This window comes from Indicator indicator, chromosome 22 (assembly GCF_027791375.1).
Source record: "Indicator indicator isolate 239-I01 chromosome 22, UM_Iind_1.1, whole genome shotgun sequence".
NCBI classification, from domain to species: domain Eukaryota; kingdom Metazoa; phylum Chordata; class Aves; order Piciformes; family Indicatoridae; genus Indicator; species Indicator indicator.
Genome location: NC_072031.1, coordinates 1,631,311 through 1,658,828, shown reverse-complemented (window position 1 = coordinate 1,658,828; position 27,518 = coordinate 1,631,311). Strand labels below are relative to the sequence as shown.

General features: G+C 38.9%; 1 protein-coding gene across 1 annotated transcript in view; it reads right to left on the bottom strand.

Moving 5' to 3' along the window:
• Positions 1-27,518, bottom strand: part of RBFOX1 (RNA binding fox-1 homolog 1) — a 1,190,001-nt gene that overhangs the window by 362,020 nt on the left and 800,463 nt on the right. Inside the window, exon 6 of the mRNA XM_054391093.1 lies at positions 15,746-15,787. Coding sequence (XP_054247068.1) covers positions 15,746-15,787 — 42 coding nt within the window. The remainder of the gene's footprint in view (positions 1-15,745; positions 15,788-27,518) is intronic.

The window sequence follows — 27,518 nt, the reverse complement described above, 5'->3', positions numbered from 1 at the left end:
TAGAGTGGCATGGGTCTGGGAAATAATGGTTTCTTTTGGTGTTTCATCTGAGATTCCTATTTCTCATTTTCAGGGAAATCAGAGACTACTAGAGGAGCTCTAATGGCACCAACACATTGAGTAAAGGAAGCTGTGATGCTGCTCTTTAATAAATCAATGCCTCTTTGGCTGCCTTCCAGACCACAAAAACACTCTGGGCATCTTTGCCTCCCTTTCATTTTGTGCTTTGTAGAACTCTATCATCTTTATGTCTGTAGATATTCTCCATAGTCCTTTCTCTCTTTTGGCTTCTACCACGAGACTTACTGAGCATTCCCCTTTAATAGGTCTCCGATCATCTTTTCCAGAAACCCTTGACGTTTACTGGAACTGTTGGTGTATTCATGACAAATCAGCACTGAGACAACAGTTATGGCTGCATTGGTATTTCCTCAGCATGCACAGTGTTCTGTGTGTCTGTCCAAATGGTTCTGATTTTTAGAAGTGATACAAACTGAGATCACTTCAAATATAGGGGGAAACTGCTGCCCATCAGTCCAAACTATGACAGGGAATCTAGGGACTGTCAAGATGTAAAATGAGATGAAGAGTGCCTGTTGGAAGTCTGGCAGAGGGAATGTCTTCCTGGCATCTCAAAGCATAACATACCTGTGACTGGATTTGCATGGAGTTCCAAAGGCTATTCTTGTTCACTTTCAAGGCTTACAAGTACAAAGACCAATCTCTGGATTCAGAATTTCTTTAAACAGGACACAGCTGCTTTTGAAGTACAGTTTTTCCTAAAAGAAAGTTAAGTGCAGCATACAACTATCTGTAAAGAAGTACCTGTATTTAGAGTAGTACAGCAAAGGACCTGTGAATCCATACTCCAGGTAAATGCACACAACGGATTGAGACAAGATTCCTGTGCTGCTTCCCCCACAGTGCTAGCAGATAACTAGGTCACTATATCCCTTCCAACATCTCCAAAGCAGGAATTACTATTTTTTTTTGTCTCCTGGTTTAAGGGGGGGGGAAAAAAAAAAGTGTGCTGCTTGTTGCAAAAGGTCAGATTTTGAATCCTTTTGCCTGTTTGTATCAAGCATCATGAAGGAGGTCAGTCCTCTGATTCTATACCCACTGGCACACCAACCAAAAGGCCAATAAACCAGGCCGTAAATAAACAAACCTTTGCATACTTCGGTCCACCTCATTTCCTCCTGGTGCTACCAGAAATTCCTTCAGCAAGGCGAAGGTGGACTCCTGACCATGCATTTGCACAAAGTTCATTTACTATACAATTACCTTCTTTTGTCTTAAATCAAAACACTCACCCCATTGTCTCCTTACATTCGCTGCCCCTTCGTTCAGGTATTAAATTGACTGTACATTGGAGATGCCATGCTTGCCTCAGACACTCTCCATTAGGAGGGATCCAGCCTGTACACTAAATATTTAATTTGTATTCTGAGATGCTCTGAAGCTATGTTATTTTCTGTTTTCCTAAGGGATTCATGGTTCACATCAGTCAGGCACTTCTTTCCCAGCAGAAGAACACAAAGTTAACGATTTCCAACACCACTGAAACAAACAAACCAACCAACCTCCCAAACTGCATCCTATCCTGAAGACATTGAATTTATGGAAAGATGATCTCACTCTCAAACCAAAATTTTGATTCCTGGTAGCATAAACAGCAAATACTCAGGAGGTACCTTCCCCAGTAGTGCCACAAGGAGAGATTTTTCTTCGCTTCCCAGTTCTCTCTTTCATCATAAACAAATCACTAACACAATGGCAACATTCTGATGCAGCCCAAGATTATGGCACAGTTCTGAAGCACTCCTCATGACGAAAAGTTGTTGATACTTTGAGTTGGACTAAAAGAGAGCATCAGCAAGTGGCAGAGCAAACATGTACTGCTTTTGTCTTCAAAGAAAACTATGCACATAAGAAAAAGAAGCCTCATCTCTGTGACCAAATCTGAAGTAACAGCATCACTATCACTTTTCTCTGGAACAACATTAGTCTCAGTTGGGCTCCATACAGAGTAAATTGCAAAATGCTGATCAAAGGCATCAGTCTCTTGCTGCTTTTCACTGAGCAAGCCCTTGCTAAACCCCAAGTATCTTTGCAAAGTGATCATTGCAAATAAATAGCATGAAAGCATTTCAAAAGCTACTTTGATTTTTTTTTTTTTTGACACATGAAGTTTAATGTGCCAATATGAGAAATCTGCAAAGACCATTCAGCAATGGGTACCCTGCTTCTATTTAGTTAACATATCCAAAATCCACGTTACATACATAGTAATAACCAGCAAGGGTTGTGTTCTGTCATGGCCTGCACTTCAAAACAAGGAAAATCTAAATGAGTAGAGCTCATTCATGCAATTCTTTACAGGCAGAGAGACTCCTGTTCTGCAGTATCAGATTGCAAACAAGCCCATATGGCTGCTCAGTGGTGAGAGTCTGCCTTGTTCCCTCCGAGCAGAAAGCTCAGATGCTGTCTGTACACTAAGTGAGTCTTCACAGTAGCTAAATGTTCTGAGTTAAGGTCTTCCACGAGTATAGATATTCAAAGCTGCAAGTCAGAGAGTATGAACACCTAAATAAACATAACATAAAAGTTTTCTTAGTCTAAGATACATCTTCTAAGACTTTCTATGTCAAAATTCCAATACTTTTTACATTCTTCACAGCACCTGGCAAAGGACTCAGCACTCACTTAAGCAGGCAAGGGCTAAGCCACACAGCTGAGTGCTCCATATAATGCACTACTGAAAGTGCAGAGCAAAGCATCAATGCTGTGCTTTGGCTTCAGCAAGAAAGCAAAATATCCAATGCAAGTACATGGCAAGTATCTGGGTGGAATTTAGGGTAGGAATTGATGAAGGAACATAAATCTGCTTTTGCTCTTGATTGTAAAAGGGTCAAAACTGTTTATTTCAAACGAGTTTTCTCCACATCATATTGCCATATAGTACATATGTACATTGCCATACAGTATGTATGCACATTAGTAAGGAATCACACTAACTGCAGTATCGTTACAGTTGCATACTTAAACTTCTTGTCTATTTTTAATACATGAATGCAGCATTTTCCAATGCTTTTTAAATAAAGTCTGGATGATTCTGAATCAAGTGTGGAAGAACTGTTTCACTACAGAATTTGAAAAATGAGTCGTCGTTGTCTGCTTTTGTTTTTTTGTTTCAACCTTTTCTAAAGGTAGGACCAGATGATCTTCTGAGGACCCTTCTATCCTGGTCTGTTCTACCAGTCTGTGATTCTTCAGATCAGGGATGACACCATCCTGGGAAATGCCTACATACTGTATGGAACAGAATGAAAATCTGGGTTAAGACCAGTGAATACAGCTGGTAGTTCCTAGACAGTCTTCTGGGAGAATGATTAATAACTAAGGAGCTTTCTCTTCACACCTAACTATGTGGCTATAGCCAGGTGAGATCTTTAGCAGCCCTGACTACATGCACTGTACATCTGTTCATCTGAATACTCAGAAGAGGGCTGTGTGCGACCACTTAGATATATTTTTTACGATGTTGCATACATTTGCTCTCTTTTGTTTGTTGTGGTTTTTGGTTTAGTTTTGTTTTTTTTAATTTTGAACATTTTGCTGAGAACTTGACTAACTACAGCACTTGTCACTGACATAACTTCTGAAGTAATTACAGAAGTATTTTTCAGATTTCCAGAAACTTTTTTGCTTTTACAATTTCAAACTTTTTTTTTTTTTTTTAAACACATCTCAGCCTTATATCACTGTTGTAATGGTAGATTATGATTAGTCTACAGGAGACTAAAAAGAACTCTTTTGTCTGATTTTATTCAGATTTTCAGCTGCCTCTGTTATCAATGGCCTTTGGCTCCTGGCTTTCCACAGCAGGTTTCTCCTTCCACATAATTGCTCCTGTTGGAGGCTGTAGAAAGAGACTTGTTTTCATTTAGCCCTTCTCCCGGAAATTTCTCTACGGTTCCATTTTTCTCTATCCAGCCCTTCAAGTATGCAGGTGATGAAAGGAAGTGTTCAGTGTCATCAGGAGCATAAAGCAGTGAAGATGTGGCTAAAGCAATGAAGAACTTATCACAGGAGCATTTTAGTAGAATTTATCTATAATGATTTTTATCAGGCTTTTTAACCGGCTGCTGTTCAGTGATTCATGAACACTATGGCCCTTTCATGTCACCTCTGGTTTCATCTCCATAAATAATTTCTGGTCTATACAGTAATTTTCCATGATTCTTAGCTATACTTCCTGAGAGTAAATGGAAAACAAATAAATTAAAAAAAAAAAAACAGCAACAACAGATAAGTTTGAGGTTTAAGATTTCATAAAGAAACGTGGGGGCATTTGTTCATTACATTAAGGACAAGGAGGTTATTTTTGGTGATTTTGTAAGTTTTGCTTCTCTATCCCAAGAGAAGCACATATTAGAGAAAGAAAGCTTGAAACCATCAGAAAACTTCTGTGAATACAAACACAAGCCTACGGTTTTTATGCCATTACATAATTAGTATCATACAAAAAAAAGAGGATTCTCTGGCTTATACTATTTTGGGTCAGCCAGAGGTATAATTTTAATGCATTGCATAGACTATGGAAACTATTCTTTTTTTCAGCCATTAGATCTGAAAATTGTATAGTAAACATGGCCTATTCTTTTCAAAACAGGAAGGACTGCCTGGCTTTGTCAGCACTCCTCAACTGCTCTGTTCTGGTGTCAATATGTGAAAAATTGTAAAGTTTGGATACATCACAGTTTAGAAAAGTTGTGCTGTATTTTAGGCACTGCTGAACTTTCAAAATAGTTTCCTGCCTCTCCCTGCAAAATAGAGATTCTGGATAGAGCTTTATTGTAACTGAAAGAAAACTCCACAATCCCACACTGTAGTCCATGTTTCCATCTAAAATATGTCTAGAAACACCAACAGCACCCCAGACCTGGACAACTCAAGAATTTAGGGCAAATGCAGTCGGTAAGTGTGTTTATAGTCTTTCCCAGATTTAAATTTCTTTAGTTGGGATTTTTTTAAGGTGAAAAAAGAAAAATTACAGTAATATTCCTGAGGGAAGCAAAAGGGCAAATCCTGCCTGACGAACTGAGTGGCCTTCACTGATGGAGTGACTACATCAGTGGACAAGGGACAACCTACAGATGTCTATCTGGACTGCTGCAAGGCCTCTGACACATTCACCCACAACATCCTACTTTCCAAGCTAGAGAGATATGGATTTGATAGGTAGGGACTGTTCAGTGGATAAGGAATTGGCTGGATGGTCACATCCAGAGGGTAGTGGTGAATGGCTGAAATCCACATAGAGATCAGTGGCAAGTGATGTCCCTCAGGGGTCCATACTGGCAGCAGTACTGTTTCATATTTTTATCAGTGATACAGACAGTGGGATCAAGTGCACCATCAGCAAGTTTGCAGATGACACCAAGCTGAGTGGTGCTGTTGATATGCTAGAAGAACAAGATGTCATATAGAAGGACCTGGATAAGCTGGAGAGGTGGGACCAGGTGAACCTCATGAGTTTCAAAAGCCTTCCAGTACCTGAAGGGGAGCTACAAGAAGGCTGGAGAGGGACCGTTTCCAAAGCCCAGTAATGATAGGATGAGGGGGAATGGTTTGAAATTACAGGAGATTTAGATTGGATGTTAGGAACAACTTTACAGTTAGGGTGGTGGAACAGTGGAACAGACTGCCTAGGGAGGTAGTTGAGGCCCCATCCCTGGCTCAACAAGGCCCTGAGCAACCTGGTCTAATGGAGGATGCCCCTGCTCACTGCAGGGGGGTTGAACTAGATGACATTGAGAGGTCCCTTCCAACCTAAAGCATTCTGTGATTCTATGAAATACCAGAAAATATTTTTCAATATTTTCAAGTTGACCTCATTAATGTTTATAAATATGTAAAGGGCGAGTGCCAAGAGGATGGATCCAGGCTCCTCCTGGTGATGCTGAGTGACAGGACAAGGGGCAATGGGTGGAAGTTGAAGCATAGGAAGTTCCATGGCAACTTGAGGAAAAAAATTTTCACTGTGAAAGTGATGGAACACTGGAACAGGGGGTTGTGGAGACTCCCCTGCTGGTGATATTCAAAACCCATCTGGATGCATTCCTGTATGATCTGCTCTAGGTGCTCTTGCTGTGGCAGGGGGGTTGGACTGGATCTGGATCACACTGGACTGTGATATTTCAAGGTCCTTTCCAACCCCTAACATTCTGTGATTCTGTGAAATGGCAACTGCAATTAAATCTTAAAAGTGAATTTTAGTGGAAGCAGTACTGTAGACTAGGTATAAGATATCTTCGAGCTGGGAGCTGCACAAATGAGCCAAAAAAAAAAAAAAAAAAACAAACCATAATTCCAAAACATACTATCAGGCTTTTCCATGGCCACTGTGGCAATAATACATGAGAATTCCTGAGCAGATTTTCATTTAAAAAAAAATGGAAATGTCAGTTACAGTACCATTAAAAGAAAGAAAGAAAAAATAAAACACCACCAAAAAAACCCACCAAGAAAAAAAAAAACCCAAACCAACCAACCAAACAGAAGGGGAGTAATCTAAATAAAAAAGTCTATTTTTTTCCTAGTGCCTGAAGCTTTTAGATGTAAATGTATATGCCAAAAATGTGTGCCTGGAATTCTTAGTAAGCAGAAGTGTTTACAATACTTTTATGCTAAATAACAAAGAAATTATTAGTAACTTACATCACAGAAATTGAGCCATACAGTTGTGATCAGCATCATTTGATCAAGAAAGATTGTGGGAATAAAACACAAAATTAATGTAATCTGCCCTAAAATTCCCAGCCCATTGAGGCGACTAAAAATCAGTACATCAGAAATCAAGGATGGATCTGAACCATAAACTGTTTGGGACAAAGGCAGTACTTCACTCTGTGATTGTAAAGTGCCTGTAATTTATGGTGCTATATAAATGATTGTTAGCAATGATGAAAACAGTTGTAGGAAGCAGTAGTTTAGAGAATGTGCAAGGGGGAAGGAGAAGTGAGCTCATAACATATGAGGAAATCTATAGTATGTAGGGAAAACCAAAGGAAATGGCTAAATCAAGGTAGTACAGCTATTACCTATCTGCTCTTTGTAGGGCAGCTGCTATCAAGTAGGAAAGTGCCCTTGAGATGAAGGCTACGTTTTTACTTCCAGTATTGTATTCAAAGAGATGTTAAGAATCCAAAGGAAGAGACAACTACTGCATGAGAGAGCGATGCTACAAATTGCCCCAATGCTCTTGTGTATTTTTGCCCATTACCTACGGAATAATGATCTACAAGGCATTTGATTGCATACTTGGAGTACATCTGTAGCCACCTCTTTACATTAGGGCTTAAATTTCCAGTATTAGTGGAGCATGAAAACTGCCTGTGATACAACCTACTTGGGTTTTATATCTCACTCCCCTTGTTTAAGCCATGCTGTCTTTGAAGGTAACAGAGGTAATCAAAGCTTCAAAATACACAACAGCAAACAGATGCATGGGGGGAAAAATATGGCTGAGTCAAGGTCAGCTTCTCCTAGGGATGAAAAACAACAAGGATGTTGCACATCAGCAAAGCATTTTTACCTTTCTCACTTTCCAGGATTATAAAATTGATACTAAGCTACAAATACAAAAACATCTGCTTACTAATTTTTCTATCTCTAATTTTGTCCCCCAGTCTGAACTGATATTGGCAACCGCCTCAAACCTGGTGCAGGACCTCGCACTTCATGAGGTTCATCACCTGGCATCACCCCTCAAACTTGCCTACTCCCTCCCCTTCTCTCTGGTCTACCAACAGCACTGCTCAGCTCAGTGTATAAAAATGACAAAACACAATTTTTGTTTATTTAGTGCAGAATATTCTTACTTCTCCTTCTGCTTCTTGGAAGTTACATGCAGTTGCTTGGGACCCTGTACTAAGAAAACCATTTCTGTCTCACACACAGTGAGACTTGGCTTTAAAGAGTAACCTGAGATTGTGCTGTGGAATAGAACAGAACACAATTACTGTCCAGGTTCTCTTACATGAAACTTAAGGACAACTACACATTTCTAAAGTCCTGTCCTATCTGAAACCTTTCACCCCTTATAAACAGTGTATACCCTCTGTCACATGTCAACTACAACTCTGCAGGATTGGATCCTTAAACTGTATGTTCAATAGGTAAAAAGAGAGAAAACTGTGTTTACATGTGTATATATATATACACACACACATATTGATATTAATACATGGTTCTGTTTTTCCTTGTAACTTTGCTGCTTTGAACAAAAATTGGCAGCTCCTTAAAAAAGCATAATTAAATGATTCAGTAGAGAAGTGAAATCCGACTGGTTTAAACAAGTAAGGTTTAGAAAGAACATTTTACAGAACATAAAAAGACCATTACCATCAACACTAGAACATGATGCTCATAATTATAGAATCATAGAATGGCTTCTGTTAGAAAGCACCTTAGAGATTATCTGCTCCAATCTCCCCACCATGGGCAGGGCAACCTCTCAACTAGAGGTTACAGAAGTCCTCATACAACCTGGCCTTGAACACCCCCAGGAAGGAGGCATCCACAACCTCCCTGGGCAACGTATTCCAGCATCTCACCAACCTCATACTGAAGAACTTCTTCCTAGAATCCAGTCTAAACCTACTCTGCCCTGTGAAAAAAAAACAAAGCCAAATAAAAACCCACATAAAAACAAATCAACCAAAAAAAGGCCAAAACTGTACTTATAAACTAGGTAGTATTTCCTGCTTGGATTAGGTGTGACATCAAAGACGACTATGATCTTTGCTAGCCAAATTAACGAAGCAACAGCAGAGGTTGAATTAATGTCAAGGCAGTATAAACACTGCTAAAGCTCTGCACTTAAAGGTCTGTTTTCAAGATGATCAAAGAGAAATTATGAAAGCTATGTGGAAAAAAAAAGAGCTCCCTCTCACCAAAATAAGCAAGAAATTCTTTCTTCTTTTCTAGGACAGCATCGCAGATCACAGCAAGTGTTCTGCAAAAGAAGCTGTGTGCAGTCACTGCAGAAAGGCTGTACCAAAAGTTGCTATTCCTACTGCAAAAGCTGCTTCCAAACAGTGTGTGTCAGGTACTGCGTACTCCTAATATGTTGTAGCAGGAGGAGGAGAGCACCAGGATATTGAATTAATGTTGGGTACTGGTTCAGTCACCTTTATAGTACCCATTTCTTCTGTCCCTTCAAAAGTTCACCACTTTCTGAACCTTGACTACATGTACTGAACAGCCTCATGAGCCAGATTCTCATTCCTGTCTGTATACAAACGTGATCTCAAATGTACATTGAGTAGCTGCCTGATTCCACATAGCATGCTGCAGCTCCAGACAGAATCTGTCACACTAAATGGACAGGTAATTACTGAAAATATTGCTTCAGCCTCTCCAAATATTACTGTAACTCTTCAGTTTCAGCAATTACAAAGCATCATACTGAGAAAATAGTTGACTGTACAAAAATCAAAGTTGAATTCCAGACAAAGTGGCACTTGAACAAGAGAAAATTCTCTGCTTACTGTTTTCAGAGAGATGCCAAAACAACATCAGGAGAGGAACTGAAAGTTTTCTGAATGGCATTCCATCAGCAGCAGAGACAAGGAAAATGACTGAAGTGAGCGGCACCGTCACTTCTCAAAAGGGAAGTGCTGCAAACATTCTTTCTTCTCTTGATCAAAGGAGCATATTATTAGCAGTTAGCAATTCAAGAGACAACAGCATCCCCACTGTGAGAGGCTATGCCATTTTAAACATCAGCCATAACAATTTTCATTATGTAGCCATCCTTACTGTTTACTAACACTGCTGATGATTTTAAATAACTTGTTGGAGACCAGTGTTATCTTCTGGAAGTTACTAGGCTTGGGAAAGCTCCTGAAGTATACCTGAACTGCCAGCAGGGCTGAAATGGAGGAAATTGCAGCCCTACAATTAACACCCCTCCCCAGAAGTTTGGTGGACTATTTATAACCCTTTTATTCCCCTTCAGATCTTAGTTCTAGTATTTTTTTTTTACCCAAACTATGCTCTTAATACTCTTTATGGAACCACTGGGAATACTGTTTGCAAGATGGTGAGGGAGATTACAGTAATTTCATTCCATGTCAATGTGTAACACAGACCAAAAACCAAAAATAAGTCTTCTTACTAATCTCACCTACCTGTACCTTCACCGTATACCTACAAGGATAATGAAATGTACAGATCACTGCATGGAATCCTCCAGAAAATAAAGAAGGATCATTTTAAGCCACTTGTCTAGCATATCAAATGTAGCATAAGCTGCATGAATTCCTAAGAAAACCACATAAAGGATTGATCCAACTCTAATAGTACATCTTGGCTTTTCCTCTTGTAACCCTTCCTCCTTTAAGAGAGGGATGGCCAAGAGCCAGCAATGTGCCCTGGTGGCCAACAAGGCCAATGGCTTCCTGGGATATATTAGAAGGAATGTGACTAGTAGGTCAAGAGAGAGGTTACCCTGTGCTGGTGAGGCTACATCTGAAATATTGTGTACAGGTCTGGGCCCCTCAGTTCAAGAAAGGCCTCAGGGAACTGCTTGAAACAGTCAGAAAGTCACAAAAATGCTGAAGGCAATAGAGTATCTCCCTTCTGAGGAAAGGCTGAGGGAGCTAGGTCTCACTAGCTTGGAGAAGAGGAGCCTGAAAGGTGAACTTATTCATGTTTATTTGTGAAGGGTGAGTGTTGGGAGGACTGAGCCAGGCTCTGCTCAGTGATGCCAAAGATAGGACTAGGGGCAACAGGTGCAAGGTGGAGCATAGAAGTTTCCATGTGAACAGCAGGAAAAACATGTTTTACTTTGAGGGTGACAGAGCCCTGGAACAGGCCACCCAGAGAGGTTGTGGAGTTTCCTTCTCTGGAGACATGGAAAACTTGCCTGGATGCATTCTTGTGTGATCCTGCTCTGTTAGGGGACGTGGACTTGATGATCTTTCGAGGTCCCTTCCAACCCCTAACATTCTGTGATAATGCTATGTATTTCCAACTGACCCTTCCAAGCAAAATGTACACACATCGTTTGCAAATAAGTACCCAGAGATGTTCAGAAGGAAAACAAACAAAAAAGCTCCACTCCCCCAGCAAAAAAAAAACAAAACAAAACAAAACCAACAACCCAAAACAAAACAAACAACCAAACAAACAAACAAAGAAAAAACCCCAAAACAAACCAATCAAACAAAAGCAACAACAACAACGAAAAAAAAAAAAGACAGTAAAGTTTTTATTAATGTGCAGAACTAACTGCCTGGCTTTGCAGATATGCTCTGAATGACTGTGTTGCTTCCTGGTAACAAGATGAAACATCACCAATTCATGAAATAAGATTATATACCTTTTCTTTTACTCCAGTCTAGTGTAGGAAGGGGTAAAGACTGAAAGCAGAGGTTCTTTGAAAGGCAGTCATCACATAAATTCTGCTATGCTAACACCACAGTAAATTATTTTGGAAAATGCTCAAAACTAACACCCCTACTACACAAATCCCTTCTACTCTGATTTGCTTCCTCTCTCCAGTTGTTTTTTTTTTTTTTTTTTCCACTCAGCTCAACCTGATTAAAAAATTAGCATCTGCCACTGAAACACAATTTACCTCCTTAGTGCATCAGAGGAACACTGCACACAAAAATTCTCAGTGGATTATTCTTAGATCACTGGAGAAAGTTAATGCCACAATGATGAGCTTTGTCTTTAAGAAGTTAAAAAAAAAAATAATCTACACAGCTTAGTACCTTACAACCTAATGAATAAATGCACTGAACAAAACCACAAAGTGAGGTAAATACTGCAGGATTATGGTTGCTGGACATAAATAAAGCTTATTTCATTTACCACGTAAAAGAGAAGATAAATAGAATGATTTTGAATGCAAAACTTGCTTTTGTCTCCTTGAAAATTACAGTACTATAAAAATTAAATGCTGATACTAAATACAAGATGATAGTAAGACCCTGTCCTTTCCACATTTCAGTCCAAAAGAAGGAACTCTGGCTGCATAGAATGCATCTGGAGAATAAGTGCATGTGAAAGAAGCTGTTAATTAGAGCAACAACTAGGTCATTTAAAATTTCAGATCAAGGAAGTTAATCACACCATTTACCATTAGACCTCATTGGTATTCACAGGAACATTTATAAACCCTCCTAACAGTAGAGTTTAAAATTGCTCTATGTCCACCTTAGAGAGCTCCTCAAGTATTGCTGCATAAGAGTGAAAAGCATTAGCTTATGAGCAAAACTCACACATGTAAATACAAAGAAGTTCACTTCAAACAGTCCTGGGGACTTGAGAATGCAGTAGTTGAAAGGGAAGCAGGATAAAGCTCTGTAAGGTTTAAGTCATCCTAAAAGTTTAAATAATGTCCTTCAGCTATGATAACAAAATAACATCCCAGGTTCAAGTCAGAACAGTAAGGGAGGTTCAACAGAAGCAGCAGACAGACTTTTTCAAGGCTGTCACTACACGTTTTTACAGCTTTAAATACTATGTCTTTTTTCTACCTATGGCTGGTATCCCGATTTTCTTCATAGCCTTAAATAACCTGCATCATTCAAGTCTGTGTTTCAGACCTAAATATGAGCAGAAAAGTTGTTTTCAATGATTTTTGAGCAAGCTGTGAGTGCTGAGTCTTTACAGGTCATTTCTAATGACAATGACATTAACCTCCACACAGTGACTCATAAAACAGCAAATGGCAGTAGGAAAGAGTCAGAAGAGGATAGGGTGGATCTGTCCAAGACAGGATTTATAAATGAGGAGTGGAGGACACAAAACAGAATGAGGACTAAACAATATCATTATTTTCTTTAAAGGAAATACTGACAAAGAACAGTACGTGGATGGAGCTGGAGAGAGTGATACTGATGAGTCCATTTGCCTTTAAAGACACATTAGCCTTTAATATAACATGATTTAAATGAAGCCAGATAAGAAAGCAAAAAGAAATTACAGCAATATGACAAAAAATAACATTCAAGGCAGCATATGGTATAAACACTAATATCTACCTTAGTTGGCAAGGCAAGTAAGTTACCAACTTGAAGTCACTTAGCACTTTCAAAGCCTGAGCACAAGAGGGTTAAAATATAGATTCTCTTAATTATTAGAATTGTCATTCATTGCAATAACAACATATAATGGCCAAAGGCTCCAATGCAAGTAAGAGTTTAATTACTTAAAATGCTTCCTTCCAGAACAGTGAGCCTTTGCTTTGCATTGAAAATATGAAACCCAGTGAAAAAGATAAGAAATGAGAAATGTTTGAGTAAATGGCATAGTAAGACTTGGACATTTCTCTCTGTAGCCACATAACGTCTCATTATTTATTTGCTCTGTTATGCTTTAAGTAAGCCTCTCTTAAAGGGCCTTTCTTTTGGAACTTCTTCAGGATTTGTACACAAAGGAATGACTAAGGAATCAAAGGATGTTGTCACCATAAACTTCCCAAGGAAGGTAGGAGATAATATGTATTTTGTTGTTCTATTAATAAATAATCTAAGGATAATCTAGCTTTAAGTCAGTTAAACAAATGGATGATAGCATTTTGGGTTCTTTTCCATTGCTGTTCTTTCAGTTGGGATGAAACAGTATTTTGTGTTGAAGGGACTGCCTCACATCTAAGCGTTCATGGTAGGTGACTAACCTGAAAGGAAAATCTTGCAGGTCTGACCAATCTAACTCAGCCACTTAAAGATTTCTTTAACGCACTGCTGAGTTAGGGAGCCAGCCTAGAGACAGAAGGGTGACAGAATGGTCATGTTACACCCTGAGACTATTGGAGGTGCAGAACTTGGTAGCAGGGAGCTGATCACAGGGAGAAGGGCCAAAGGTGTCAGCACCAGACTATGACTGAAACCTCTCTACACAGTACACTGAAGTTTCACTGTGACCTTTCATCACAGCAGATGAGCTGTTGTGAACTAGAATAGATTCTGGGCACTGCTAAGGGTTTGGGCATTTGAAGATCAGGCACAGGAGAGGAAGAGCTCTGCAGTGCTCAGCACTGTAATTGTTGTTTTCTGTCCACGTGAGACTTCTTGGTGGCTCTGGTTTTTGTACTGCAGCCACAAGCTCTAACTCTGTGAGGTTATGTACTGCTTTCACTGCAGTCCAGCCTCAGCAACAGCATTTACACCAACAACTACGTTTTCTGTCACAGGACCATCACAGCAGCTGTGGAAGTAGATCTAATCTTAGGTTAGAGATACGCTTTTTTCCTTAGTTGCCATGAAAAGCCACATTTTGACATGACACAAAGGTGTCATAAGCACTGAGCTCATTAGAAGTGAGTGTGTAATACTGGAATAGAAAATTACATGGAAGTTCTACTGCATCACATTTTATCCTCTGCTTAAAACAAGTCACCCATATTTACTTTAATAAAGAGCTGGGGACCTCCTCCTGTTATTTTCCAAAACATTTTCAAACGAAAAACCTTAACAAAACTGATAAAACCAAATGACAACTTTCCTTGTTCTCATGGCTCTGCTAACTCTTGAAAAGATTGTCCTTGAGGTACTACTGCAGTATTTTGACAGCTGCTCTGTTGAGACATTACTACTGATAAAACAAAGCTTTGTCACATCAGCTTCAGTACAATAGCAATGCAGTCACATATCAGCAAGATGAGAATCAAGGACAAAACATGATGAATCATTCTTGAATAACTTGTTTACCAAAAATCCCATTGCAAATATGGTGAAGACCAGCTGAAGCATCTAGATACACTGATGAAGTTAATCTAATGAATAGCTGAATGTTTAAGAGCACAGCATGACTTATTGTAAGACTAGAGTATATTCTTAATACTTTCAAGTCATGCAGGCACTGCTGATTCTTACTAAACTGCAAATGAAAAAAATGCTGCTTTTGCTATTTCCAATTATATTGTTTTTGCATGAAAACTTAAACTTCCTTCAGGCCTTCCTCTCCCTCTCTAGCTGCATATGGGATTTCAAAAAATCTACCCATCCTGTGGTATAAATAAATGTAGGTCTATTAAGAAACACTTGAATGACTCTGAAATTTGGGGGGTTTATTATTAATGAAAACTCTTATGCCTCGCCAAACATATACTAGAAGCAATCAGAAACACTTACAATGGAAAAAAAAATCTGCAGAGATATGTAGCATTCAAAGAGAACAGGGACTAAAACTTGTTTAAAACGTTTGTCACATTAACATACGAAAAGGGGAAAACCAAATAAAGTTAAGCAATCTGAGCTCAGGAACTCCACCTCATCTATAGATTGTACACCATCAATACACACAATAAAATACTTGGACCTTTTCTGCCAGAAAGGCAGATTCCTAGTAGTGATCTGTTTCTGAAAGCATGAAAAAAAAAAAACAAAAGGTAGCATCTTCATGTCTATAACTATCTAGTAGTGGAGAAAGCATGAGAAACAGTGACCTTTACTACCACTGAATCTTGGCATGGTGCATCAGAAGAGCACTGAATACTAGGAGAGCTCCTGGAAAAAGCTACTCACTGTCAAATCTCACGAAGTTATGAAAGAAGAACTTGCATGTGCTGTAACTGGTTTAAATTGAGATAGACACAATATTTCCCAACAGGCAACAAATGAGATAAATATGTTCCTCAAAGTAATCCATCTGCCAATAGCACAAACTAGATTCTGCTTTATATTTTAAAGAAACAGAACATTTTGCACATCATTGCACTTACCCTTAGTGCTTCTCTTTCACAACTCATCTGTTGCTTTGAACTCTACAAAAGGGAAAACAAACAAACAAACAACAAACAACAACTTTGAAAGTTTAGCATTCTTGCCACAGCAAAGCTGCTGGTATGTTACGTGAATAAACACATGAAATACAGTCATGAGTCTGAACACTACCTTGTGTTGTGGATCGAGATAGAATCATTACTGTGAAAAATTAGTATTTTTTTCCCCCACTTATTATTTTAAATTTATGAAGAATAAAAGGAAAGCAACACCAAAACCCACCACAGGTCTGATAGTGCAAAAGCATTTTTCAGATTTAAAGGACCTCATTGGCAGTCCAGTTCAAGAAGAAGCTTTCCTCTTTCTGTTCTCTCACAAGTCTGTGTTACGTTTCTGAATATTCTACTGCTAAGATACCACAGCACACCTTCAAAGTAAAGATATACAAGTCTGAAGAAGTGATACAACACATTCCTATGGCAACTTACAGTTCTGATCTGGTATAAAAATAACTCTGAAGAAGACTTGATTCCAATACTTCCCTCTCCTCCCCTTCCTCCCATTCTGCTGTTTCTATGTTCTGCCAAGTTCATAAGAAACACACTTCAGAGTGTGATTGCTGGTTGCTAAGCAAGGCCTCAACACCACATAACAGTAGACAGGAGCCATAAGCCAACAGCAATACAGTTTGTGAAGTGGCCACTGCCAAAAGAGAAAGCTGTTCCAGAAAGACCTCCATAAGCTGAACAGCAGAACTGAAACATCCAGTTCCTTATTTGCTTTCTAGCCCCCTGGTTTCTAACCCCATCATGCAGCTAGGGCTCTTGAATGAAACTTGAAAAGCTTTGCTGAGGTGCTCTGGAAGGCACTCAGGACTTCCTTTGCACAGCCTGTGGTGAGAGATTTTTTTTTGCTTGGCTCTCATTATTAGAAGATTAAACATTAAAAAAAAAAAACAAACAAACCAAACTCACCTTAAAGAAAAAAATATTTTCATAGTTTAAGCAATGATGCCATCTATCTATCTGTTCCTCTAACTATTTACTGGTTGAAGTTCATTAAAATACATCTGAGAAAGGCTTATCTGGGCACAAGTGGCTTTCTGTGCAGTTAGCCAGTGCCAAATTTGGTCTCTCTCTTTGTCTTTTTTTGCTATCTGGGCCAATTAAAAAAAAAAAGTGCCAGTTTAAGAGAAACATCCTGGCAGTACTAAGCACTTAAGGCAAACCATAAATAACACATTTACAATATGTAAACCTGCACAGATAAATGAGAAAAACTGAAAGCCATAACATAATTAATGATCAAGAAACCCTAGAAGCAAACCTTGTGCATATCCTGCAATTTTAAATACACTGCTTCTCAATCCTGAATTTACTTCCTTATGTCTCTGGATTGAACCATGTGCAAGGAACCACTCATTTCTTTTAGTTCAAGACTGCATGAAGGACTTGGTCAATATGTTCAGTGTCATTATGTCCAGCTCTCACATACTCGAGTTCAGTGGAAGAATGCCTAAGAGATCGATTCTCTTTAAAGGATTTTATTAAGGAAGCCATTTCAAGGAACTTGAGCAATAGTTAAATCCTACAGGTCTTTTTATAAGACAACAGTCTTAGAAGACACTCATGCTGTCAGGCTCTGTAATTTAACCAACCAACCTTTGGAAATATTCAGCAACCAGCTGGTGTCATTCCCTGGCACACTCATAAATGTGAATAGGAAGGGAAGCACGTTTTGTTTTCTTCAGATAAAGAGTAGGAAGTTTATAAGACCCTTGAAACGCATATAGCAGTCACCCACTCTTCATATGGACATGCAAGCCCTAGCACTGACGAAACTTACTTACAACACAAAGATAACAGGACCTGTCTGTGGATGCAATGGGCAGCAACAGTATTACTGCAGGTGACAAGGAATACCAACAGTCCACCTAGGGAAGTTCTCTTACTGCCTGTTTTCTTAAGTGTCATTTTAAAGAAAGGGTTTAGGCAATCCTATGATCACCTAATCATAGAGTGGCTTGAGTTTGAAGGGGATCTTAAAAATCATCTAGTTTCAATTCTCCTGCCATGGGCAGAGACATTTCCCACTAGCCCAGCTTGCTCAGAGCCTCCACTAGCCTGTTCTTCAACCCTTCCAGGGGTAAGGCACCCACAACTTCTCTAGGCACCCTGTTCCAGTGTCTCACTGCCCTCATAATACTTATAGTAAAGAACTTATGTGATAAGGCAAAGAGCACAAAACAGCGGTGGCAGAGTTATTTACAGAAAGACTGCTTAAAATGTAGAAGAAAAAGTGTTTATTTCTCTTGCAGTATAATACTCCAAAGTATTTGTTTGAATTTACTAATTGAATATACTTTCCAAAATTTATTTGAAATGGAGTATAGTCCTAGTGGTTGAAAGATAACCAACCAGTGAACATCTGAAGCCTTCTATATTCAAGATATTTTCACATAAACAAACGTGTGGTGGATGGACTTAGCCTGCATTCTAAGTAAGAAGTGAATATAAAACCATCTTTTTTCCAGCAAGCAGTTACCCTGGAATTACTTAACCACGATTTTCTGTGCAGATGAAGACACCTGCTCTAAAAGCAGTTTCAGGAAAGACTCTCCAGTATTTTTCCCTATTATCTTCCACCTCAAAAGGGGCAATGCAAGCATGATTAGCTGCACCAAAAACGCCTGTTTTCACTAGGAAAGGATAATTTACAGTCAGGAACTGTGGAGCATCAGGTTTGGGTGTGGAGGACTTGGCACTGATCACACTCACAGTGCTTTCACCAGAATGCAACTTCAGTTAGGAATTACTAATTCATCTGACCAAGGTCTCACATTTCTCCTCATTCCTAGATAGATTAAATAGCTGAAATAAAATCATAGATTACTCAGCCACAGTCACACTAGCTGTGTTTCACTCAATACTATGAGACAGTCTATATCACTTCATGCTACCAGCAAAATCCATCTATCAGCATTGTCTCTCATTAAATACTCATCTGACTGTAAAAGTCTTCTCTCAGAAATTGAGTGACGGGTTTTTCTCTTGCCATGTTGCACAAAATGCTGTGCTACACATGGAGACACACCAGACACTGCTGGGCAGTGTATTGCAGGTGGAAACAGTCACTTCCCTTGCACCAGTTTATTACACATTAGTTTTCATTATCTTGCTGCCCTACAGAATTCAGAAGAAACGATGCTTCAAGTTATTTAAGACATGAAGAAAGTATGGGCTTGTGCAAAAACGTATATGTAAGGTTCTGCATTAATTTAAAATGCCTTCCTTTGAAAACTCAAAACCCAAATGAAGAAACAACACCCACCTCAAGAGCTCCCAGCACCACAAAGTAGAGCCCAAGGTGCTCAAATATGGGAGACTCATTAAAAATATCAATAACTACATAAAAATATAGGGTGATCTCAACCGAAAGCAGAGTTTCCAGTCTTTAGAAGTGACTCACAGAATCTAGGGGTTTTCAAACATAAACCCAAGCAGTAACTAGGACCATCACCTCCTCTTCCATGAGCTCCTTGCATTGTAGTTTGGCTTTTTATTTTTTTTTTTTTTTTTTTTTTTTACATCTGACTCCTGAAAGCCCTCAAATGATGAAGGAAACACAGTGCTGAAAGCCTATAGACTGTGTACATTGTGTTACCAGTACAAAAGGATGCAGAGAGTCTATGGCATATGCAAATTTTTTTTCCAGAACTGAGAAACCAGAGCTTCAGGTTTCTCTGGGCTAGGTATGTGTGTTCGCATGCATGGAATTTTAATTTCATGGGGTTTTATTACAACCATCAGTTACTGTGCTATAGCAGTAGCTAGAGGGACTTGATTTATTCTCAAATGCCCTTGGCTTGCTATTGTATATCGACTAGTGCTGCTGCCATAAATATATTTAGGTGAAGAACTGTCTAAAATTCTGTGTGTAATACTAAGTAGAGTTAAGGTTTCAAGTGTCACATACAAGTGGGTTTATTTCTACTGGAAGAAACAGGCAATTATTATGGTCCACTGAGCTCAGATTAAGCATTTCTAGCCCCCCCACCCCACCCAAAAAAATAGAAAGAAAGAAGGAAAAAGAGCCTAGTGCTACAATCCTTGTAAAGCTGTAAATGCAAATGGGCACCATTGCATCTTCCATAAAAAGCAATCTATGGCTTTACAGGCATTTCTGTCTTGCCCTCAGATTAACAAAATATTCCAAACACGATAATTTTAAGACAAAAAAAGTAAGAAAATCTCCAAAAATAAAACAGAAATATATTTTTTTAAAAAAATCTATACAAACAGTTTGTAGGCAATTGTTTCCTTGTGTAAAATGGCTGCTTCAATTAACTGAAAAACCCCAAAGTCCAATTTCCACCAATTCTTGGTCTTAGGCTAAGATAGGTTTTTTCATTAAGATTATCTATATTGCTTGACCAATATTGTTACCTGGCAAATACAAATTTCAGGGGTTTGGGGGCTGTTTGGTGGGTTTTACTTTTGGGGCTTTACTTGCTTGCTTTTTTTTTTTTTTTTTTTTTTTGTTTTTTAATAGCCTTACCTCCATATCCAAAGCAGCTGCAAATCACTAAAATATCTATAGCACTCAATTTGCCCTAAGCTCCCTGAGTGTATTGAAGAAAACTTGTGGTGCTGCAGCACAGCCTGGAGGATCTTCATTTTTCTAACCCTGTTTTAAGTCAAAGAGCTGCAAGATAGCACAACACCAGGCAGCACTGCAGCTTTCCACAGAATCATAGAATGGCTTAGGTTGGAAGGGACCTTAGAGATCATCTACTCCAATCTTCCTGCCATGTGCAGGGACACCTCTCAACTAGACTCAGCTGCTCAAGGCTTCATCCAACCTGGCCTTGAACCCCCCCAGGGAGGAGGCATCCACAACCTTTCTGGGCAGCCTGTTCCAGAGTCTCACCACCCTTGTACTGAAGAACTTTTTCCTAAAATCCAACCTAACTCTGCTCTCCACTCAGCTTCAAACCATTCCCCCTTGTCTTATTGTTAGACACCCTTACAGAAATTCCCTCTCCAGCCTTCCTGTAGGATCTCTTCAGGTACTGGAGATTTTCTTGTGCTTCACCCTCATATCCCAGTACATTTACTTATGTTCTCTGTTTTTCCTATGTTTATGAACCACGGATGTCTGGTACGCCCTTGTGAAAAGTACCATGAAGACAAAAACTTGTTTATTTTGCTTCTACACTGACTAATGCTTGGACATTAAGGCACTGGTGAATTTCTATAGGAAACTGCCTTATACACATTAATATAAACTAGGAAAAATGTCTCTAAGAAAATATTTATTGAAAGTGCCACTGCAGAAAACACATGCATGGTAAAGCCTCACAAGTAAATTCTGCATGAAACAATCCCATGAGGAAGTTTATCTATACTCAGCATTCAAATGGAAACCTCTTTTTATATATAAAATACTAGCTATAGTGCATTTTATTTAATTTTCTTGCACAACACAGTAAGGGATAATCAAACGACAAAGGCACTGTATTAAAAAGAATAAATGGACACTATGAAAAATGCAATTAAATGTACTGTGATGTTAAAGCAACAACCAGGATAGAACTCAAAGTATGTCATCTTAGAATGCAAACACTGCCAGACCAAGTCTGGAATACACGTGTTACACTATGTACTGCAGCATAAATCATTTTGGTCTTATCAGCATATTGTTATTACAAGAATTTACTCTTGTAAAGTCTTGCAAATTTCAGACATTTGATCTTCAGTCTCCTTGCTTAAAGTCTTCATCCAGAAAAAAAAAAATGCAGATAGTGGTATGAATAGTAATAAAGTGATAAACTCTGAAGCTAGCATAAATACACAATGAAGAAATCAGGCAATTAGTATCTAGGTATCAAGTACTGCTACCAGCTTGTGAAATAAATGTGAGGGTCTGAATTACATAAAGGTGGGAAAAAAAAAAAAAACCACACCCATGGTCTGCTGCACAGTAGATTATTTGAAGTAAAGATAACTGTCAGAGACAATGACTAAAAATTGTAGGCAAAGAACACACATTAAAATTAAGACAGGGCTTAAGTAAAAACTCTGTTTTACATAGAATAGGCTCTTGTATTTTGAAAAGAGAATTGCTGCTAGTCTGCTAAGGTGCCAGTTATACCAACTACAGATAACAACTCAGACAGATCTTTGGGGAAGAGTGACAATAAGGATCTCACTGGAGACAGACATGGATTTTTAGACAATTAGCAAAGCTAGTTATGTTACAAATTGCTGCTATAGCCATCACCACTGTGTTATCAGTAAACATCTGGAAGGCCACTTGTGCTTGTGTGCTGATAAAAATAAGTCAAGTTCACTCAGTCGCTGATGCTTGACAAATTGCAAAGAAAAAAACCCCAAACAATCCCAAAACACAGCTTTTATCTGGCAGATCCACATTATTGGTTGAAGAGGCCATTACAGAAGGAACTGGTCTGAGAAATGAGATATTGCCAGGTAAGCAAGAAGCCAATGATCAGACAGATATCCAAACCTGAGTTAGAAGAAGCTTTAGGCAGAAGGATATGCAGCAGATATTTAATGAGTTGAGAGATTAAACATCCCATAAGGAACTTATGAAGTACATTTTTAAACTCAGCTAGTGTTTCTCAGTGAAACCAGAGATTCCTCTGGAAGAATGGCAGCCTTGTGAAGTTTCCTGTGCCAGTAACCCCTCCGTTGTTCTTTTGTTCCATTGGGGCAGCACAACAATTACAGTGCCTCAGAGGAACCCTGGATCTGTGCAATATGTTGGGCTCAAAACCAGGAATCCCACCTGGAAGTGAAGAGCAATTCTTCAGAAACATAGATGCTGTTGTTCTAAACCAGTAATGCTACACCACAGCTCAGCTAAATGTGTGCCAGCCAGTTACTGATCAGAGCTGCCCCACATTAGGAACTCTGCAGGGGTATGATTTGCAAGTTCTTTATAGTCATACACAGCAAAAGAAACTTTGTATACCCCTGCTCAACTTAAGAATCATCCCTTGAACAAATTGTTTTCTGAGAAGTAAAGATTATTTTCCTTGCTGTAGAGATGTACCTTTTAGGTCCTGGAAGCATCTAACTCACCCCCCACCCTCCCAATTTGTGCATGGCTAGCAATTAAAAAAGCGAGGGACAAACCCAAAGTTTTTTCAAGTTTTTGCAGCACTGGTATCCTGAGAATGAAGTTTTTTAATTCTGCACAATACTCAAATCCAGTAACTACATGGGGAAAGGAAGGGCATAGTACCTTAATCTCCTCTCCTAAACAGCTTAACTTACTACAGAAGACGCAGTGCCTTGCATTCAATAACTGCTTAGTGCTTTTACTTGTTCTAAGAACACATTACAAAGACTGTCAATAAACTTTAATTAGCAATATATTTTTAGTGGCAGCACTGCAGCTTGCTGCAATGAAACATTTCTTCCAAGAATTTCTAAAGCTTTCCCAAAGAAACCTTGACACTTGAATAATGAAAGACATTTAGAGATTGTCATATGAGAGCATCCATTAGGGCCGTATATTCTTCTCACTCTGAAGTGGTGAGGTTACCTTGAACAAGTAAGTCTCATTTTAAAATGTTCTTTGCTTTTCTGTTAAAAAAATGAACAATCATTGGGCAAAAATCAGATGCAGCTGACAAAGTTAAACATTGTCTTCCACCTCTTAATGAGGCCACAGCAATAGCCTTACCGGCGTAAAAATAGAAAAGCAGAAGGAAGCACTTAAACTTCTGTACGCGTGTGCACGTGCATGCACACCCACGCTCATTTTGCAAACTAAATGTCATCTTCTTCAATGACCTCCATGATAACAAGCTTGAAACTGTAGCTTCAAAGTTCTATTGTATCTATACCTTGTGAAATAATTTTAATGATGCATTGCATACAATCCTTATGCATGGAAGTGCTGCTCCCAGCATCTCTAGAACACTTTGTGATGTGCTACCTTGAGGTGAAGTAAACTGTGACCTGAAACTCTGTCAGTTTAGAAGACAAATCTTTTACTGTAGACATGAGAGATCTAAATATTGTCTCTTTTACAATAAATGCAACCTCTTTTCTATTTCATACAGCTATACAGCTTTTCTGCCATATCTTACCCCAGATGAAAAGTCGTCAAGGGCAAAGTTCCATCTACAAGTTTTCTTAGATATGTCTATCTATAGCTCTATATACAAAGGAAAAGTGGAGCAGCAAGCATCTCTCCTGTCCATGTATGTATTGGTATGTTCTCTCTGCAGCACAGTATCAATAAAATGACTATATAAAGAACCAATTGCAGAATCATGCAATAACTAGCATGCACAATCCAAAAGATTCATTTCAAAGAACCACAGAATCATTCAGGTTGTAAAAGCCCTCTAAGATCATCAAGTCCAGCCATTAACCCAACACCACCATTCCCATAAAACCATGTCCCAAAGCTTCGTGAACCCCTCCAGGGATGGTGACTCCACCACCTCCCTGGGCAGCCTGTTCCAGTGCTGACCACTCTTTTGATAAAGATTTTTTTTCCTAATATTCAAACTAAACCTCCCTTGGTGCAACTTGAGGCTATTTGCTCTCATCCTATCACTAGTTACCTGGGAAAAGAAACCAAGCCCCGCCTAATTCCCACCTCCTCTCAGGGAGCTGTAGAGAGCAATAAGGTCTCCCTTCAGCCTTCTTTTCTCCACTTGCCAGCAAGCAATGCTCACAGTGCTGGCACAGCCTGCATAGCCAATATAGTACAGTTGCAGCCTCAAGCAAGTTGTTATTTAACTCGCTATTTTTCATTCACTTGGTTTCCAGTGCTTTTAACAAATCTTTGCTGCTTTTATACCTAGAAGATTTTTGGAGAATTTGTCTTACTAAATTTTGCAATGAGGTAAACATGCAAAATTTCTCAAAGTCATTTATTTTTGTCTGCAGATCATTTATTTTGGTTTTCCTCCCTTTTCCTTCCAGAAATGCTTTTTGCATGTACCATCAAGAAGCAAAAATTAAACCAAAGCCCTGACGTAAATTCCTTAGCTGTTAAGTGGATGCATATTACCAAAGAGGTGTTGGGTCAAGCTATTGAAACAGAAACTCCCTTTTGAGCCAGTCTGCTCTGATACTGAACAATTGCTTCCACTTAAATAGGAATAAACAAAATATCACACAGGAATAATTCAGAGTTCCTCAAAGCTCTGATGTAGGTGACCCTTGTGCGGTGATGAGAACGAGAGAATGTAAAAAGAGCAGGAACAGCAGAGAGAGTAGTTTTGTGTGGGTAAATCAGATTAATCTCCATCTAGTCCAGTGATCTCAAGATCCAAACAAACTCATTATTTTCAAGCTAGGTAGTCCTCCAGTTTAACAAATTTTCAAGCCTGGGATTAGTTTATGAGATGAATTGATTTGCAGTGTTATGATGTAAAAGCCATTCCAGTCTGCTAACTACCTGAAACACCGAGATCAATTTTGAGAGTAAAACATCAATTACCTCACTTACTGAGACAGAATAAGCAGCAATTAAAAGGCTAGGGAAGGCTTCTCTGCGTGAGGTTACTTGTCTAGTTTTTCAATATATCAGAGCAATTATTTTGACTTCTAATTGTGTCTAGAGACTTGAATTCAGGCCTTTTACATCTCTGTTACCATATTCTGAGACAGGGTTGTTTTTTACTATTTAAGAATCCCTTATGTGCCTCAAACAGGCACATGCCATTAAAAAATATAGTTAACATTTCATTGAAAAAAAATTAAAAAGATACTTTTTCTTCAGAATTTTTGTCTGGGCTTAATTACACTGTAACATCAGTCATGGGCAAAAAAGTCTGAACTATGGCATTTCTGAAATCTGACACCCATCATTACACCAAGAAATAAATCTTGCAGGAACTAAACACCTCTAGTTAAAAAACATCCTTGCTTTGCACCTGCTGCATGGCACAAAGGCCTCTGAATTTCTCAAGTAGGAGAGACCTGAAAGCCTAGAAACACCCAGCAAGCAGAGCACATGGAGGGGGAACAGGACGCTGTTTCCTAACACCAAAAGTACAGAAAATCTCAAAGGAGGTGACATACAACAAGAGATTCACTCAAAACCTATCAGCGTTCAGAGAGAGCAAAAATTTCATTGACCAAATAGGAACTAAGGTCTTGACGCATAGCCAGAGCTGGTTACAAACAGAGCAATAAAGACATGGATTAAATTTGCTAGATGAACAGTGGAAAGTTCTGCAGTTCAACTTAATAATGTTCTAACAGCTTCCTTTAAGCTCATTTCACTCTCCTCCAGGTAGAGATCCCCATGAATTAAGCTTTTAGGGAGTTGAGCCTTCCCTGCAATCCAGGCACCATGGACCTGCAGCTGCTGAATGATGTTGCCTGTGTCCAGTATCAGAGCTGGGGACCCCATGGCAGAGACTCTGTGGCTCTAGCGCAAATGGAAGGCAAAGTTCTGTCTGTTTTGTAAAAGGATATAAAAGAAAAAGAATACTTTCATTCTAAATAAAGGCTGAATAAAACCAAAATTTGGTTTGAAACTTCAGAATTTATTTTTATTTTTTTAACATAGAATCATAGAATCATTTTGGTTGGAAAAGACCTTTAAGATCATCAAGTCCAACTCTTCACCCAGAAATGCCAGGCCACCACTAAGCCATGTCCCTCAGCAGCAGATCTGCACATCTTTTAAATACCACACTTCCCTCCGCAGCCTCTTCCAAACCTTTGTAACCCTTTCAGTGAAGAAGTTTTTCTTATTATCTAACCTGAACCTCCTCTGGTGTAACTTGAAGTAATTTCTATCTGTTCGTTAGAGATGTGACCAACCCCCACCTCACTAAAACCTCCTTTCAGGTAGTTACAGAGAGCAATAAGGTCTCCCCTCAGCTTCCTGTTTTCTAGGATTAAACAACCCTCAGCTAGTCTTCGTAAGATTTGTCCTCTAGGACTCCTCACCAGTTTTGCTGCTCTTCTTTGGATAGTCTCCAGCACCTCAATGCCACAGTCTCAGCTCTGACCATACCTCTATCTGGTTCTTGACGAAGATAAACCTTTCTTGTTAAAAAAAGAAAATGGGGGGAGGACCTCCTTCTAGAATCTAACCTTTGCAGCTGTGCCTAAGCATGACAGGTTACAGATGCAGTCTGGCAAGAGAAGTACACTTTTCTGTCAGCATATGCTTTACATTTTAGTAAGGTTCAATAATTTGATAAAAAGACTATCCAGCATTCTTTACTAAAGAAAGCCAGACTTCAAATACATCACGAATATGTCTTGCTATTGTCCAAAGCCTTTCACTTGATTCCTGAAACACTGCAGTTCATATGTGTACATTTAGCATCTGAGAGACTTGTGACTCTAAACACTGCAAAGAAAGGGAAAAAACAAACAAAAAAAACCCAAAACCAAACAACCAAGCAAACATCTTTCCTCTGCACAAGTCAGATATTTATCAACAGAGAGAATTCTTTCTACCTGAATAAATATAACCTTGCTTTTATGAAAACAATAATTTGCAGGCATCTATTAAACAGATTTTTTAAATTTCCTGGATGTTTTTAATAGTAATTCTCAGTTCTGTTCAATTTCCAGGGCTGAACCTACTGAGTAAGCAGTATTCTACCATATTTTATAGGGTGTGTGTGTGGTTTGCATTCTAAGATGTGGGCCAACATTGATTTTATTTCCTCTTAGTATTTTATAGTTATTAGAGTACAATAAATTTCTCTTCAGTCAAGTCTGGATTTAAATATGCAAGCCAGGATGGAAAGGTACT